Below are 16,714 nucleotides of genomic sequence, written 5' to 3'. Positions count from 1 at the left end.
AAGCCATAATCATGTTCAAGCTCTTTGTTTTGCAATATCTCCAGCTTTATGTTTCCTCATTTTCTTACTGGAGGTTGGAATAACGCAGTGTGTCGTCTTCTCCTTCTTGCCTCCAGGAAACCTCGGAGAGATGAGAACCTCAGTGACGAGGCTGCCAAAGTAATTGCCAGCCTCCCCGACTTGTCTTTCATGCATGCCAAGGTGTTGATGTTTCCGGTCTCGTTAACGCCTTCCGCAAGTTCTAAAGTCCAGGAAGACTGATCAGAATGAGGAGGAGATCCAAAATGCATTGGATGTTTTATATCCAAACTTTTTAAAGAGGATTTAGATTGTCTGCTCCAGTGTACAATCACATCAGATGATTTTTTTGGTGAGCAGCCACTACAAAGGGTATATATACACTCTGATGTATAGTTCAACACTGAATCATTCATTTATATAAGAGATATTCCAGTTAATTTGTATATAATGGCAAGGGGAACTCTATTTTTTTTTCTGACTTGCTGGGTTACATACACTGGTGGATCCTTTCTTACTAAAAAATCAAAAATAGACAAACGTGAACCTACAAAATCTTCACTGCCTGTGAGCCTGTGTAGGTGACATGTCTCCTCTCTTTTCCAGTTGTATTACCGTTGTTGTACTGTTACATATACGTGTTCAGTGTTGTTCATTTTGTGTGTCGAGTTGATTTCAGCAGGTGTGGAGGCACATCAATGCATAAGCTGCCCTGTGGCAGAGACAAGGTTAAAGCATCACTCCGTCCTTCTGGCAAATCAGTTGTTACAAGACGGGCAATAATATAATTCTCTTTGTAAATAGTATTTATTCTTTCTGTTAGAGTTAAAGGACACTTAAGCCAGGAATAAAAAAATCAGTTTTACTTGCCTGGGGCTTCTACCAGCCCCCTGCAGCCGCCCTGTGCCCTCGCAGTCACTCACGGAGCCTCCGGTCCCCCTGCCGCCAGCTAGTTTCGTTTTCACTGACAGGCTCTGACAGGGAGCTGGTGGGCTTTCTGCGCCTGCACAGGCCTGGCCATGCGTATTCTTCTTCATGTGCACAGGCGCAGGACACTATCGCAGATGGAAACGCAAAGAAAAATACGCGTGGCCAGGCCTGTCAGCGAAAACTAAACTAACTGGCGGCGGGGGACTGGAGGCTCCGTGAGTGACTGCGAGGCCACGGGACAGCTGCAGGAAGCTGGTAGAAGCCTCGGGCAAGTAAAACTCATTTTTTATTCCTGGCTTAAGTGTCCCTCTAAGTGTAGATCGGTTCTAAAAATTTCCCTTGAGTTACTAACACAGTACTCTGGTTTTATTTTTAATTTTTTGGGTTTAAAGCAGACCTGAACTCAGAACTCCCTCCTTGTTCTAAATGATAAGCAACAGCATAATAACCTTTAAAGAAAAACAAATTTCTTTGTTACAGCTGATACAAATCCTGCAATAAATCTGAAGTGTTTCTACTTCCTGCTTTCATGGAAGCAGACATAGGGTTAACATCTTGTGTTTACATATTAGCTGCACTGAGGTGGCAGAGGAGATTCCTGAGTTGAAACAGCTGAGAGACTAGTCACAGATTAGGGGGAATTAGACAGGCCAAACTTTCTAAATACATACGAGGTGCTTTTCTCTCTGTTTTCCTTCTGTCCTGTGAGAGTTCAGGTCCACTTTAATTTATAAAGTTGTCACAGGTGTTTTCAGTGCATTTCTTGGGAGACAATACCAAATAATCGCTTACACAGGGCCGGCCTTAGGTTTCACAGCGCCTGAGCGAAACCTGATTTTTGTGCTCCCCCCCCCCCCCCCCCTTATCCCCTTCCCACGTGCATGCACATACACAACCCCACATGCAATTCACCTTTTCTCCTGAGATATCTCAGGGGAATGGTTCCCAACCTTTTTGACGTCGTGGCACATCACCCCAAATGCTCAGATCTCCGTGACACATCACATATGTATAATAGAAAAATACTATTAATAACCACGAATGGATGGAAAGAGTGCATTATCCTGAATATACTTAAAAATGAAGCTTAGAACCTTTTAGGAATGTTAATAAAAACAATCATTGGTTCAGGTAGCTGCCCCCCCCCCCCCCCCCCATTTCGAATAATAGCACAGCACCAACAAAAAAAGAAAAAAAAAACCCTCAGCCCCGTATAGGATTTCATGTGTAGGTGCCCTCAATATAGGTTGCCAAGCATGGGTGCCCCCAGTATAGGAAGTCAGGTGTAGGTGCCCTCAGTATAGGCAATCAGCTATAGGCACCCCCTTGGAAGCTGGCCAGGTCAAAGGCCGGCCATGCTTACACCTATCCTCATTCTGAAGGTGGTCTTGAACAGTTCACACCCATTGGTTGTATAGAAAAATTAAATTAAATGTATTTTTTTTTTTTTTGATTGAGAAAAATAAGTTTTCACAATTTTTTTTATAATAATCAAATTTTTAGGAAAATTGATTAGTGTATTGTGGATTTGTTCTGGTTTTCCAATCAATATGATAAAGAAAATTATTTGAATTTTTTTTAAATTAAAAAAATAACTTGTAATGTGCATGGCCACTTGAAAACGTAAAACTGCAATGTAAAGTGATCCAGAAGCTCGGGATCAAAATCAATCACGTACCTTAATAGAGGGAAGCCTCTGGATCCTACTGAGGCTTCCCTCACTGATCTAAACCCCCTGGTTGTTGAGCACATCCCCCCCCCCCCCCCCCATGTTGGGCCCGCACAGTTCTTCTCCCTGATGCCGGGCCGAGCACTAGCCACGTGAGCCCTCCCGTGCATGCGCTGTACCACAGAGCCCGTGGCTCCGGGCTTGCTGCACATGCACGGACTGGGTTGGCTATTGCGCAGCCACACTGGATCAGGAACAGCTGCACGGCTCCATTAGGATTAGTGACAATGTATTAATGTGGCTAATCTTCTGGGGGGCCACGCTGAGCGACGGAGGACATCAGAGCACGGAGGGAAGCCTCAATAGGATCCTGAGGCTTTCCTCTCATTAGGTAAGTGTCTGATGTTGAGTACCTGAGCTTCGGCTCGGGAACACTTTAAATGGTATGCTTAAGTTTTTATTTATTTTTATATTTTAGGTTGGTAGAGTTGCATTACATCTGCATTATATATGTTAGCTTTACTAAGGACTCCCAGTATTTGCAGACTTAGTAAGATGCTGCCTTCAGGTCTTCTTGCATCGTGTCAGCCCTCCTGCGATGGGCACAGGCCTCTTTCAGACAGACTGCTCAACTGCAGTTCAGTGCCCCGTCTTCTGCTCGGCTGTAACACTATTTGTATCATCACTTGACACATAATGGTGTTATTCCACAGCAGAAAACTGCAACATGCCGCGTCTGAACACCACGCTCATATCTGACTCTATGGTGGGGGACCGCCTGTTGACCACTAGGACTGAGCACTAACAAGCGCCTAGCCCAGACATGTCCAAAGTCCAGCCCGGGGCCAAATGTGGCCCGCCGGGCCTTTTCTGGAGGCTCCCAAACCTCTCTACAGTTGTTAAAGCCATGCAGGCTGTAGCTGGAGTGCCACATGCAGGGGTCACCCTGTGTCGCAGCTCCGCCTCCAGGTCTTCAGCCACCACTGTAGCAGTAACAGCCACTGATTAGCAGCCGCCACTATGCCAGCAGCATTAACAGCCACTGATTAGAAGGTGCCACTGTGCTAACTGCATATGGTATTTGGGTTACTATTTTTTTTTACAAAATGTCACAGGAATAGTGTGCCTAACGGCAATATGCAAAAATTGTGTTTCATTTTGCTTGTTCAGCCCCCTAGCATTCTCAAGAATGACAATACGGCCCTTGGCATAAAAAGTTTGGACACCCCTGGCCTAGCCGGTGGACAAGAGCAGCTGGCAGGCTGTGGATTCACAGCCTTCAGCTACCCATCTATAAGAGGCCTTAGTCTGAATTGCAGAGACCTATGGTAACAGTAGAAGCAATCCCAAGTAACCCGTCTGCTATAGATTGTGATGTCAGAGTATGGTGGATTTTTGGCTGAATGTCCAACGTTTTTTGAAGTCACCATATTTCCAGGTTAACCACTTAAAGACAAGCGGGTGTATTAAAACGTCCTGCTGGAGCGTCTTAACCACTCCAGGAGGTTTTTATAAATTAAGCAGCGCTGCTGCTGTGCGCGTGCACGTGAGAAAAGTAAAACAAAAAACAACATAGACAAAATACACCTTTATTTCCAAATCCTATATTGTCACCATACTTTGGGACATAATTTAAATCTTGTAATAACCAGGACAAATAGGCAAATCAAATGTGTGGGTTTTATGTACAGTAGCAGTGTTTATTTTAAAACTATAGGGGAGGAAATTGGAGAAATAGTGTTTTTTTTCCCTTTCAAATGCATAGAAAATAAAGTCCTTACTGGAAACAAATATCAACCCCAAAAAGCCACATTTTTGGTGAAAAAAACAAGATATAGATCATTTCATTGTGATTAGTAGTGATTAACCTATTGGCAAATGAAACGGATAAGCACTGAAAGGTGAAACTCGCTCTTGTCCATTAGGGTAAAAACCCCTTTGGGGTGAATTGGTTAAAGTATATGAATGATTTTATAAGAACTAAATATGTCCTTTAATTCTTAGTCTCAACCAGTCTTTAAATATCAACTTCTACCTTGAATAAAATCCTAAACTTGTGGGATAACTTTTTAGCTTGGTTTGTAACATTTAGTAAACTTGTTGGTTTTTTTAGACCCATTAAAATGTGTAATATAGTCTTCATGCAGTTACCTGTAGACATGTTCACAGTGACCCGCCAGCAGGGCTGGTGTAATGTCTTATTGCGCTGCCCGGAAGCTCCCTTCCACACTGAGTAGCACGCATGCTCGGTGTGAAGTTAATGATGCTGCTGGAGATAAAATACAAAATATCTCCGCTCCCACACCTCTTACACTCCCCAAATTTTCAGGGTAGGGAGGGGACCCCCCGAACGACCTTTATGCCAAATTGCAGCCCCCGAGACCCGCTGGTTCAGGAGATAGATTAGAGAAATCTATCTCGGGAACCAGCGGGTCTCGGAAGCTGCAATTTGGCATAGAGGTCGTTCGGGGGGTCCCCTCCCTACCCTGAAAATTTGGGGAGTGTAAGAGGTGTGGGAGCGGAGATATTTAGTATTTTACCTCCAGCAGCATGATTCTACAGGAAATGTGGCCGCACAGCCTCCTACTGCGCTTGCGGGGCAGCGCAAATCCACAGGCAGCGTAATCAGACACAACACCGGTGCTAAACCTTTTGCTGCCTGAGGCAAACTTGTGAGGATGCGTGCCCCCCCCCCCCCAATTGAAATGATCACATGGCACCTGACAATTTGCACTGCACGTTATAGCTGCAGTGAGCCCCCCAAAAACACCCTCAGTTTAGGTAGGTAGCCAGGTATAGGTGCCCCCAGTGTTGGTAGCTAGGTACAGTTGCCCCCAGTACAGGTTGGCCAGGCACTCTCTTCACTTCCTGTTTCTGCCTAGTGCTGCAACCTGAGGAAGTCGCCTCACTTTGGCATCATGGGCAGACCGGACCTGCCTGCCAGCCATATTATGCAAGTCTTGCAGATTTCAGCTTTGCAGAGAATAGTTCTGACAACTGCTTTTGTCTCCCACACATCAATATATATATTTTAGATAATTTTGATAAAGGAGAATTATCAGATTTTTGCTTGTTGCTCCCTAAGAACTATAGGTGTATCAGGACTCCTAGTTGACAGCTGAGGCCCCCAAGTGATCAAATTATGATTCTTTTTTACTATACTATATTCAAGGCCACAGTTTGGGGAGACTTAGCATCTCACCGCTATGTCAAACTGATGCATAGGGAGTCGGTTTAAAATTGTTGAGCTGCACAGATACCAGTACTTATTACTCTAGCGAGGTCTCTACGGCAACCCTAGTCTGAGCTTGTTTCTTAGCAGATTCTGAACGTTTTTAATGCCTTTACTGGTATAATGGCTTCAAAATAGTAATACATACTATTTACACAGTATTCATTTGCTGCACTTCCTGTACACAATCACATTTGTCAAAAGAACGGAGTCGCAGCTCATGGGAATGCCCACCAGTAGTGATGGTCATGTCTAGGAGACCTCATGGAGAAGCATGTGATTTGTTTGATCAGCTGATAGATGTGCAAAGCTCTGATTTGCTGTGACCACGTGATCATGACTAGCAAATCAGAGACTTACATTTCTATCACCTGACCAAACTGATCACATACGTCTCCATAAGTTTTCCAGAAGGATGACCATTACCCACCAGGATAGGTTATATCCAACAAGGTTTTTTACAATCAAGCCATTCATTCACACCCGTCAGACTGTCTGTCCTGCTCCATCTTGTTTCTGTGTGCTTAAAATAAAACGAGATATGATCCGGGTTTTAATCTGCTTGATTTTGGGTTAAGAAGGACCAAAATAATATGAATGTGTTTTTGCAGAATTTGATTACTGTTATTATTTAGTTTTATTTGTGTCTGCTGTTGTACCACTATCCTTCTGATTTGCACAGTGTAAAAAAATTAAATAAAAAGAGCGTAATCATAGGTTGCTATGGTTTAGGCTGTACATACATTGAAGACTTTGGGATGTAAATTTATGGGAGAATTCCTATGGAAAAATGAATTTGATCTGTAGCAGCGAGGTCCGCGTGCATGCCCAAATTCTTTTGAAATGTAAGCGTGTACATTTCCTTTTAGCTTACACAGGAATAAAAAAAATGAAATCATTTATGTTTTCTGGTTTGTTCTTTTTTTCTTTTTTATTGTTGTTCTGTCTTTTGTTAAAACCCTTACGTGCCCTAAAATCCATTGTTCATCTTTACAGGTATATGTACAGTGCCTCTCCTGCATATGGAACAGTCTGTATTCCTTTTTTTTATGTTTTTCTCACTGTAAGGGTTAATGATTCAGGTATGCAAATTAATATACATTTTTCTCCAGTTGGGCATATTCAGACTGCAATGTAATGCAATTCAATTTTGATTAACCAAACATTGGCCAATTTTACCACTTTCATGTAGTTTGAGGGCTAATAGATTTTTTTTTTCCAAATAGGTTTTTATTGAAAGTTTTTTTAGATTTAACAACATTGAGTTATAACAAACAACTGAGAATTACAGAACATACAGTCATTGCATACAATCTTGGGTACAGAATACACACGGAGTCCAGAGGAGATATTGTTTATGGAAGTCCAACCAGAAGCTGCCACAATGTCCATTGCCTACTGTGTCTTATGGGTAGCGGTGGCTTAGAATATACAGGTTACTTATAGTATGCAGCAGTTTAGAATTGTCTATTGCATAGGGACTCCTTATATGTAGTGTAGCAAGATCTCTCGAGGTGGACCCCTTTCTTCTTGTACTGACTGTAGAGAAAGAGTGAATAGAGAGAAGATAAAAAGACAAAGAAAGACAGTAGGTAGGAGAGGGATAGGCTGGCGGGTCCAAGACGCATCTAAGATCAATAGCACTTTAAGGTAGTGAGGGGTTATTTGTGTTGATATTGTTACTCCAGCAGAGCCATTGCCTCGGCCGAGTCTCTGAAATCAACCCAGACAGCCCATTTTGCTACAAACGCCTCAGAGTTGTCTTGGGCAGGAGTGTATAAATCCTCCATGTGCATAATAAGGTTAATTTCCTTGAAGAGTTCAGTCATATTTGGGATATCAGTTGATTTCCAGTGGCGGGCTATAAGAAGCCTGGCTGTAATTAATAATGGAGGCGTGATTGATTTTTTTGATAGCGGATGTTCTACCCGGTAGCAACGTGAGGAGAGCTGTCGAGGCCTTCAGAGGCAGAGGCCTACAGTATAGGTGCTGGTGGATCTCGAAGACCCGGCTCCAGAAGGGCTGTATCATTGGGCAATCCCACCAGATGTAAATATTGGTACCCCGTACTCGGGAACACCTCCAGCAGAGATCCGAGGTGTCTTTATTGAATTTGGCTACCTGAGCTGGTGTGCGATACCATCTGGCGTAGATTTTGAAGTTTCTTTCTTGGAAGTTTAGGGATGGGGAGGATTTATGTGTCAGTTCAAATATTTTTTCCCACTCCTCAGAGGAGAGAGGTTGGCCTAGGTCTTTATCCCAGGTATCGGTTAACTTAAGTAGATCCTTCTCGCTATTGGCACAAGCCAAGTGTGAGTAGATTAGGGAGACTTTATGTTCAGTAGAGGAGGATGTGGCGCAGAGGCGCTCAAATGGTGTCAGGTTTCTAAGGACATTGGCTTTACCTGAGATGTATTTATAGAACCATAGGAGTTGTGACCATGCGAGCCAGTCTAGTTTGGGGGGGGGGGGGTTCTGAGTTGCCTAACAGTTCTCTGCTCGAGGTGATATGTCTAATCTGGGGCCAAAAATCTCTGTTCCACCCTAGGATAGAGTTCTGTCTCAGTCCTGACGCAAATAGGGGGTTGTCCATTAAGGGGGTTAGAGGGCTGTATAAAGTGGAGAGTTTGAATTTGTCTCTGATCCTCTTCCATTTCTTAAGGACTACCTGAGCCCAGTACGCAACTGGACTCACAGCTAATCGGGCATTGTGGGGTATCCAGAGCAAGGCTCTGGGGTCCAGGTGGGACAGAGCCGATTCAAGATTGACCCATTGTTTGTTTTTCCTATCTTGGAACCAGTTTAAAATGTGTGTTAGGATTGTCGCGTTATGGTAGGCCTTTACGTCTGGGAGTCCCATACCTCCCTCTGATTTAGGCCTAGTGAGAAGCTTGAATTTAGTTCTATGAGTTTTATGTTTCCAGAAAAACTGTAGGATCATGGCTTGAGTTTTTTTAAGAAATGTGGCAGGTAGGTCTATAGGTAACGCCTGCATTGTGTACAATATTTTTGGGAGGGTATCCATCTTGATGATATTGATGCGGCTCGACCAAGAAAGCTGGAGGTTTGTCCAGCTGTCGAGTTCTTTTTGTATTTTAAACAAGAGAGGGGGATAGTTAATTTGGAAGAGTTAGGTGAGGTCATTGGGAATCAATACTCCTAGGTATTTGATATGATTAGGTTGCCAGCGGAATGGGAAGGATCTTTGGAGGGTGGCAACTGTGGTGTCTGGGAGATTAATGTTAAGGATTTCTGTTTTGCTGACGTTGATTTTGAAGTTGCTGACCTCTCCAAACTTTCCTAGTTCAGCGAGGATATTAGGAAATGCTATATGTGGGTTGGAGATGTACAGTAAAAGGTCATCAGCGAAGATGGATAATTTAAAATGTTGATCTTTTATATGGATTCCTTGTATTGAAGAATTTTGTCTTAGGGCTACCGCTAGGTGTTCCATGCATATTACATACAGCAAAGGGGAGAGAGGGCACCCCTGTCTGGTCCCATTTGCTATCTTGAAGGCGTCCGACAGGGTCCCATTTATTCTGATCCTCGCGCTCGGGTGTTTATATAGGGCCATTATCTTGTGAGTGAGGATTGGTCCTAGGCCTATCTGTTCCGGTGAAAGTTCCAGGAAGAGCCAGTGGACCCTGCCGAACGCCTTCTCGGCGTCTACTGACATAATACAGAGTGGGGACCTGTTTCTATTTACGTGGTGTATTAAGGAGACCGTTTTAAGGGTATTGTCCCTTGCCTCTCTACCAGAGACGAACCCCGATTGGTCAGTATGGATGATATTAGGCAATATGGGCTTAAGTCTTTCCGCTATCAGCTTCGCATAAAGTTTTAGGTCAATGTTGATCAAGGAAATGGGCCTATAGCTGGTGCAGCAATTGGGGTCTTTCCCTGGTTTGGGGATCACAGTGATATGGGCCGTGGAAGTTTGAGGGGCAAAGGGATGGGTAACGTCTATGGAGTTAAAAGTTTGCAATAAGAGTGGTGTCAGAAGGGATGAGTACTGTTTGTAAAATGATCCAGTGAAACCGTCCGGGCCTGGGCTTTTCCCTTTTTTAAGTGCACCTATACAAGTAGCCAGCTCAATTTCGGAGAAGTTTGTCTCTAGTTCCTTTAGAGTTTCGGCTTCTATGGTGGGCAGGGGGGTGGCGTTAATATAAGCTTTTATTTTATTTTTTAGTTTGTCAGGGTCCATGTCATGGAACTTGCCTTTGAGGTTGTAAAGGGATGTGTAATAGTTATTAAATTCTTTAGCTATTTCAGAGGTTTTGTAATTAAGTTGGCCTTTGGCATTTTTAATGGAGAGAATGTTGGTCTGGGGCGTAATGGGATGCAGAGTTCTTGCTAGGAGTGTTCCGCATTTTCCTCCCTGGTGGTGCATAGTACTCCGGTATCTCTCCCTAGCTGATAGTCTTTTGGTCTAGGATAGATAGGAGTGATTGTCTGGTGTTAGATAATTTAAGATCACATTCTGCTGTATAGGATTTTTTCAGGGTGCTTTCTAACTCCTCTATCTCAAGGAGGAGTTTAGAAATTTGCGCACTTCTTTCTTTTTTAAGGCGAGAGCCATGGGAGATGAAGACCCCTCTCAACACGAATTTTAATGTTTCCCATTTTATTGCTGCTGTAGTGTCGTCGTTTGCATGATCCTGGATGAAGTTTTCTAGTGCTTTTTTAATTTCCGCATTGCATAGGGGGTCTTTGAGAAGATTATCATTTAATCTCCAATGGCTCTGAAAACATGTTGGTCCCCCTAGGGAGAAAGAGCAGTATACTGGGGCATGGTCAGACCACACTCTGTTGCCAATGCTGGCCTGTATGTCCTGGTCTAAAAGTCTCTGGGAGAGGAAAACATAGTCGATTCTGCTGTGTGTCTGGTGTACCGTGGAGAAAAATGTGTAGTCACGGTCTGTGGGGTGGAGTGTTCTCCAGGCATCCGTAAGGCAAAGCGAGTTTAGTTTGGATTTTAATTGGGAGAGGATGGATTTTGGAAGAGGTGATCTTTGTGAGGAAGAGTCTAGCTGGGGGTTAAAGCATAAGTTGAAGTCTCCCCCCAGGATTATTGAGCCCTCGGCAAATTTGGCAAGCTTGGAGAGATATGAGAGGAGTGTATGGCCCTGGTTCTGGTTAGGGAGGTAGAGATTTGCTAGGGTGTATTTAATGTTGTGTATCTGGACTACGAGAAATATATATCTACCCTGTGTATCAGTAAGATCCTTTATGACATTAATATTCAAGCTTTTGTGGAACCCGATTGTGACCCCTTTGGACTTGGCTAGGGGGTTGGTGCTGTGAAACCATTTGTTGTAGTATCTAGATTTGAGTACTGGGATTTTATTGGTTTTGAAATGCGTTTCCTGGAGGAAAAGAATGGAGGCTCTCTGTTTGTGAAGGTGGTAAAGTGTCTGGGATCTTTTGTTAGGGGTGTTGAACCCTTTTACATTGTATGAGACAATATTGCATCTATCCATGGTATTGGAAGTTTATATTGATACAACATAGGCCTGATCTGATGCCGTGGACCCGGGCCTGTCCCCTGGGGAAGGTGAGGGAAGGAGCACAACAAGAGGGAAAAGCGGGTGGGAAAAGCAAGAGGAGGAAAGATATATACAATCTGAGTATCAGGTAGTAAGGATACCTGAATGTATAGTGCGTAGCACTTGAGGGACACCACTTAGGCTCTATAAAAGATACCATCATGGTGAGCGATTTAGTGGGGAGTAGAGGCCTACAGCCGTGCTCAATGGCTCCCGACAGCCAGAACTATAATGATTCTAACAAGTGTACGTTACAGCATAGATCAACTAGAACTTCACCTTAACCTAAGGTGTGTGGGACTAAAGAGGTAGAACCAGGTGTTCCTGTGGAGGTGCAGGTAATCCCTTTTTGTCAATCACTTTGATAAGACTAGATATGCTAGTATCTCTATTCAATCCTATCTATCTTGCGGGCATTGTGACGGCTAGATGTAGGGGGTTACTTAGGCGTTTGGTCGTAAAAGGCATAACTGTTCAAAACTGGTATATAAGTATAACTCTGGATTCTTAACAGCCGAGTGTGGGGCGACCCGGTCATCCAGGGAGAAGGGAAAGCACATCAATTTTGTGTGTGGTTTTAAAGGTACTATACTGCCTCCAACTCTGGGAGCGGATGGAAAAGTACCAGCCCAAGAATTAAGCATTGTGGAGAACCCAGGTAGGGACTCCCAGGTCGCCCCTCCCCCGACCCCTACATAAAAACAACTAAGTGAGCAAACTTATTGCTATAGCGACATAGATGATTATATCACATTTCTGCCTATTTAGCTATACAACTAAGGAACATAAACCAACGGAAAAAAACAGGGATTATCGTCACATCTCAGTCACATCAATGCACCTGGGCGTATAATGTTTGTTATTTTAGCGTAAATATCTGGAAGGTGGATTAGTAGATAGTAAGAAATAGAGGACAGCAGAGATATAGGTCATTGCATTAAACCTTGCATTAGATCCTGCGCAGTCAGAGGTATCCAATTTTGCATATTAGATGCCCAGGTCAAGGGCCTGAACGATTTTGCCTTTGGGATCTGCCGCGGGGAGGAACGTTCTTCCATCTTTCTCTCTGCGGCATGGCTAGGGTGGATGTATGTACTGGCCAGTCGCCTAGGGTAATAGCAGGGAGATCAAAAGTGTCTCTGACTTTCTGCAGGTCTTTGGGGGAGTTAAAGACCGCTGATTTGCCATTTTTGAAATGTTAACTGCAAAAGGGTAGCCCCATCTGTATATGATGTCGCGATCACGTAGAGCATCTAGAAGGGGTCGCGTGGCTCTTCGCAGTTGCAGGGTTAGGCTGGAGAGATCCGGCAGTAGGTGTACTTTTGCCCCATCGAAATCAATTTCCCCTTTTTTGCGGGCAGCCGCCATGATAGCGTCCTTCTGTTTATAGAAGTGGACCCTACAGATAATGTCCCGTGGTTTGTTTGGGTCGTTTGTGGGTGGGCGAGCTGAGCGGTGGGCCCTATCGATTTCAATTTTGTTATCTCTTGGAGTATCTAGAAACATATTAAAGATCGCCTCAGTGGTAGCCATTATGTCAGTGGCTTTAATGGTTTCAGGGACCCCTCTCACCCTTATGTTGTTGCGCCTGTGGCGAGTCTCCAAGTCGTCTATTTTCATATAGAGGGCTGCTATGTGGCCAGAGTGAGCATTAACTGTGCTTTGTTGAGATTTAAGTGCTATATCAGTCTCCTCCTGACGCTTTTCTATCTCCTCAAGCCTGTGAGTTACATGGCTGAAAACTTGTCTGAATTCTGCCATTTCTTGTTTGTAATTATCCATTATTCTAGTGACACAGTTCTCGAGGTCTTGTTTCGTTGGAAGGGATCTGATATATTGTGAAGATCCACCTCTATATATGACTCTGCGCCATCAGAAAGATTGGGAGAAGTGGGGCCTGTATATTGTCTGGGTGGAGATGGGGAACCCTGCAGAGGTGATGAGGGGGCGCTTCCACCCTTGTTATTGACTTGTGGGGAGCGCGGGGTGTATACTGGATGACTCTGCTGTTCTCTATAAATGGTCTTGGGTGATTGTTGCAGCTTCATCCCGTCTGCCTGGGGATGCTCATGCTGTGTGTCTCCGTTACGGAAGTCCGGAGAAGGTGAGGCAGAGGAGGCGGCGGGAGAGCGGTTAGATTGTTTACCTCCAGAGTTGCCGCTTGTGGGTATCTGCGAGTCTATGGCCGGGGAAGGGGCCGTGAGGGCTAATAGATTTTAAATAATAACATATTGTGTAGGTAAGGTCTCATACTACAATTGACCAATCAAAATTGGATGTGTGTACACACTCTTAAAGTGTACCTGAAGCGATATGCGACATGGTGAGATAAACGTGTGTGTGTGTGTACAGTACAAAACATATCAATAACCAGGCTGTTTTATTGTGCTGGAAAAGGAAGCAAAAGACAGGAGGAGCGCTCCGTAGTGTGATATCGTTTAATAAAATAAAAACTGCGCAATAAAAGATACACTTACTAGATGTGTATGAACAGTAGGCATTTAAAATTGGCATATAGCCCAGAAAAAAGGACATCCCCTCTTGGAAGCGAAACCTGAAGCTGCAGTGGCCAGCGGCAGCAAGGATCCAGATGGTAAATGGATGACAGGTGTCCCTTCGGGGTGACTGTGTGCAGGTTACGTCAAGACGCGTTTCGGCGTATCCACGCCTTCGTCAGTTAACTGACGAAGGCGTGGATACGCCGAAACGCGTCTTGACGTAACCTGCACACAGTCACCCCGAAGGGACACCTGTCATCCATTTATGCCAATTTTAAATGCCTACTGTTCATACACATCTAGTAAGTGTATCTTTTATTGCGCAGTTTTTATTTTATTAAACGATATCACACTACGGAGCGCTCCTCCTGTCTTTTGCTTCCTTTTCCAGTAGTCCGCTCACAGCCGAGTGTTTGAGGAGCTGCCAGTGTGTGATCAGTCTGCGGTCCACTTTGACCTCTCACCTGCGTTAGCGCAAGATTGCACATCTTTTGTTTTATTGTGCTGTCCAAAATAATTAATTTCTAGGCATGGATGTGTCAGCTTTTGTCTTGTCGGTACCTTGTCTGGAATATAGTAAACATTACTAATAAGTAAATTACAGCAATACGTTTTCCTGGCAGAATACAACTTCTGAGGGCAGGGAAAAATAAAATATATGAACTATTGACCTTTTTCTAACTCTTAGACACTTAATAGGCTGCCACTGATTAAAGACAGTAAAACATTCAACCTACTTTGCAATTGTTTAAATATAAAATAAAACCATGAGATAGGTAAATAAGTAATTTTTAGGAGTAGGAGGATAAATAATAATTGTTTTTACTTTGGGTTCACTTTAACCACTTCAGCCCCGCAGGTGTTTTCACCTTCAGAACGAAGGCAATTTTCCCCTGTCAGTGCTCCTCCCATTCATCCGCCAAAACCACTACTCATCACACGTAAATGATCTATACCTTGTTTTTTTTGGCCACCAATTAGGCTTTTTTTGGGTGGAACATTTTGCTAAGAATTATTTTATTCTAAATGCATTGTAACAGGAATAATAAGAAAAAAAAATGGAAAAAAATCATTATTTCTCAGTTTTCAGCCATTATAATTTTAAAATAAAACGTTCTACTGTGGATAAAATCCACACATTTTATTTGCCCATTTGTCCCGGTTATAGCAACGTTTAAAATATTTCCCTAGTACAATGTATGGCGCAAATATTTTATTTAGAAATAGATGCATTTTTTCAGTTTTGCGTCCATCACTAATTACAAGCCCATATGGGGTCAAGGTAATAAGGTGTATAGTAATCTACCTTCACAACATACATATTTAAAAAGTTTAGTCCCTAAGGTAACAATTTATGTATTTTTTTTTAACTAATTTTTTTTAAAAAAATTGTAAACGTGTTTATTTTTTTAGTTAATGGGCAAGGTGGGGAGTCAATCAGTTTTTATTTAGTGTGTATTCTGTTTTTTTTGGGTTTTTTTCCATTTGTACTTTAACTTTTTTTGCCACTAGGTGGCACTAAGCACTCTCCTGGAAGATACCAGGGAGTGCAAGATCTTTTGTTTTACATTTCCCAGTTCATGAATCAAATACCTCCTGATTGGAGGCATTTGATTCATTTGCAGGGAATTGTTTGCCTCCGGGGAACACCGTTTCCTCTTCAGCAATCAATCCCCTGTAATAGCGGCAGGGAACTAGCCACCTGCATGCAGATACGCGTGCACAAGGGAAGCAACACTGCTGGACGCCCAGTTTGCCTTTGAGTGGTGATTTTTGGACATATATATCCGTCCAGATTGGCTTAAGTGGTTAAGCATGATACATGCCTTCAGTTTTGATTGGCCAATGATCAGGCAATTTTACCACCTTCAGGTAGTATAATGGGCCAACAGATTTTGAATACTATGATCAAATGGTGTTGGTAAACTCATACTACATGGAGGTGGTAAAATTGGTCGGGGGGAGGGGGGAGTCTTACCTCAGTATTTGTATTTGGAAGACTCTGGATGATCCAGAGGCTTCTCAGACCCTCACAGAGCCACTGTACCAGCACAGGGTACCTCTTCATCTTCTGGCCGCACTCCCAGAGTGAAGCTCCTCATGTGCAGGTTTTTCCTCCATGCATGAATGCTTCCTTATGTTTACTTGCACATGCTTTGTTCGGATGTGTTTGTCCACGATGGGAGACACTGCAGAAGAAACAGTTTAACTCTTTGAGTGGAATAGGCATAGAGGGACCCTGCACTGGAGTGGTGGGATTTAGAAGGACCCAGGAAGCCTCTGGACCATCAGAGCTTTCACACTACTGAGGTGAGTATCTACATTTCTATTCTAAGTCACTTCAGGTGTCCTTTATAGTCTTACCCTAGAAAATGACTTTGAGCCCGATGCGTTAAATGGCAAAATAAAGTTACACAGCAATTTTACCAGCACTATCACTGGGAGAGGGGTGCACTACCCATTAACCAATTACCACCGTTACCAGGTTTACACATGCCTTGCTATGGTAATGCATATTAACATAGCAATGCGTGTGTTGTCACTAGTGAATTAATGGGGCAGTGCTTCTCTGATGTAACGGTAAAATTGCCGTTTAGTGCATCAGGGCTTATTGATCTTGCCTATAAAATGCTGGGCAAGTCCTGAATGAAATCTGCAATATGGTGGGCGGTGGGATGGACAGGATAGTGTACAAGTGAACTGCTCTACCTTACACTCAATAGGATCAGTGCAGGAACCAGGTAACTCAATCCCCAAGCAGCAGATGTTAACAATGTGGGGTTCCACACAATGCTCAAGAAAATCGTAAGCATTTATT

The 16,714-nt window shown here is 43.4% G+C and overlaps 1 protein-coding gene across 7 annotated transcripts in view; it reads left to right on the top strand.

Moving 5' to 3' along the window:
- Positions 1-673, top strand: part of AFTPH (aftiphilin) — a 91,309-nt gene extending 90,636 nt beyond the window's left edge. For all 7 annotated transcript variants that reach the window (XM_068232330.1, XM_068232333.1, XM_068232335.1 and 4 more), the window contains one exon: positions 117-673. In XM_068232330.1, coding sequence (XP_068088431.1) covers positions 117-261 — 145 coding nt within the window. In that variant the 3' untranslated portion in view covers positions 262-673. The remainder of the gene's footprint in view (positions 1-116) is intronic.
- The last annotated feature ends 16,041 nt before the right edge of the window (positions 674-16,714 follow it).

The sequence above is a fragment of the Hyperolius riggenbachi genome, chromosome 4 (genome assembly GCF_040937935.1).
Source record: "Hyperolius riggenbachi isolate aHypRig1 chromosome 4, aHypRig1.pri, whole genome shotgun sequence".
In the NCBI taxonomy this organism is placed as follows: domain Eukaryota; kingdom Metazoa; phylum Chordata; class Amphibia; order Anura; family Hyperoliidae; genus Hyperolius; species Hyperolius riggenbachi.
The sequence above is the reverse complement of the archived record's forward strand: the minus strand, read 5'-3'. Positions and strand labels throughout refer to the sequence as shown.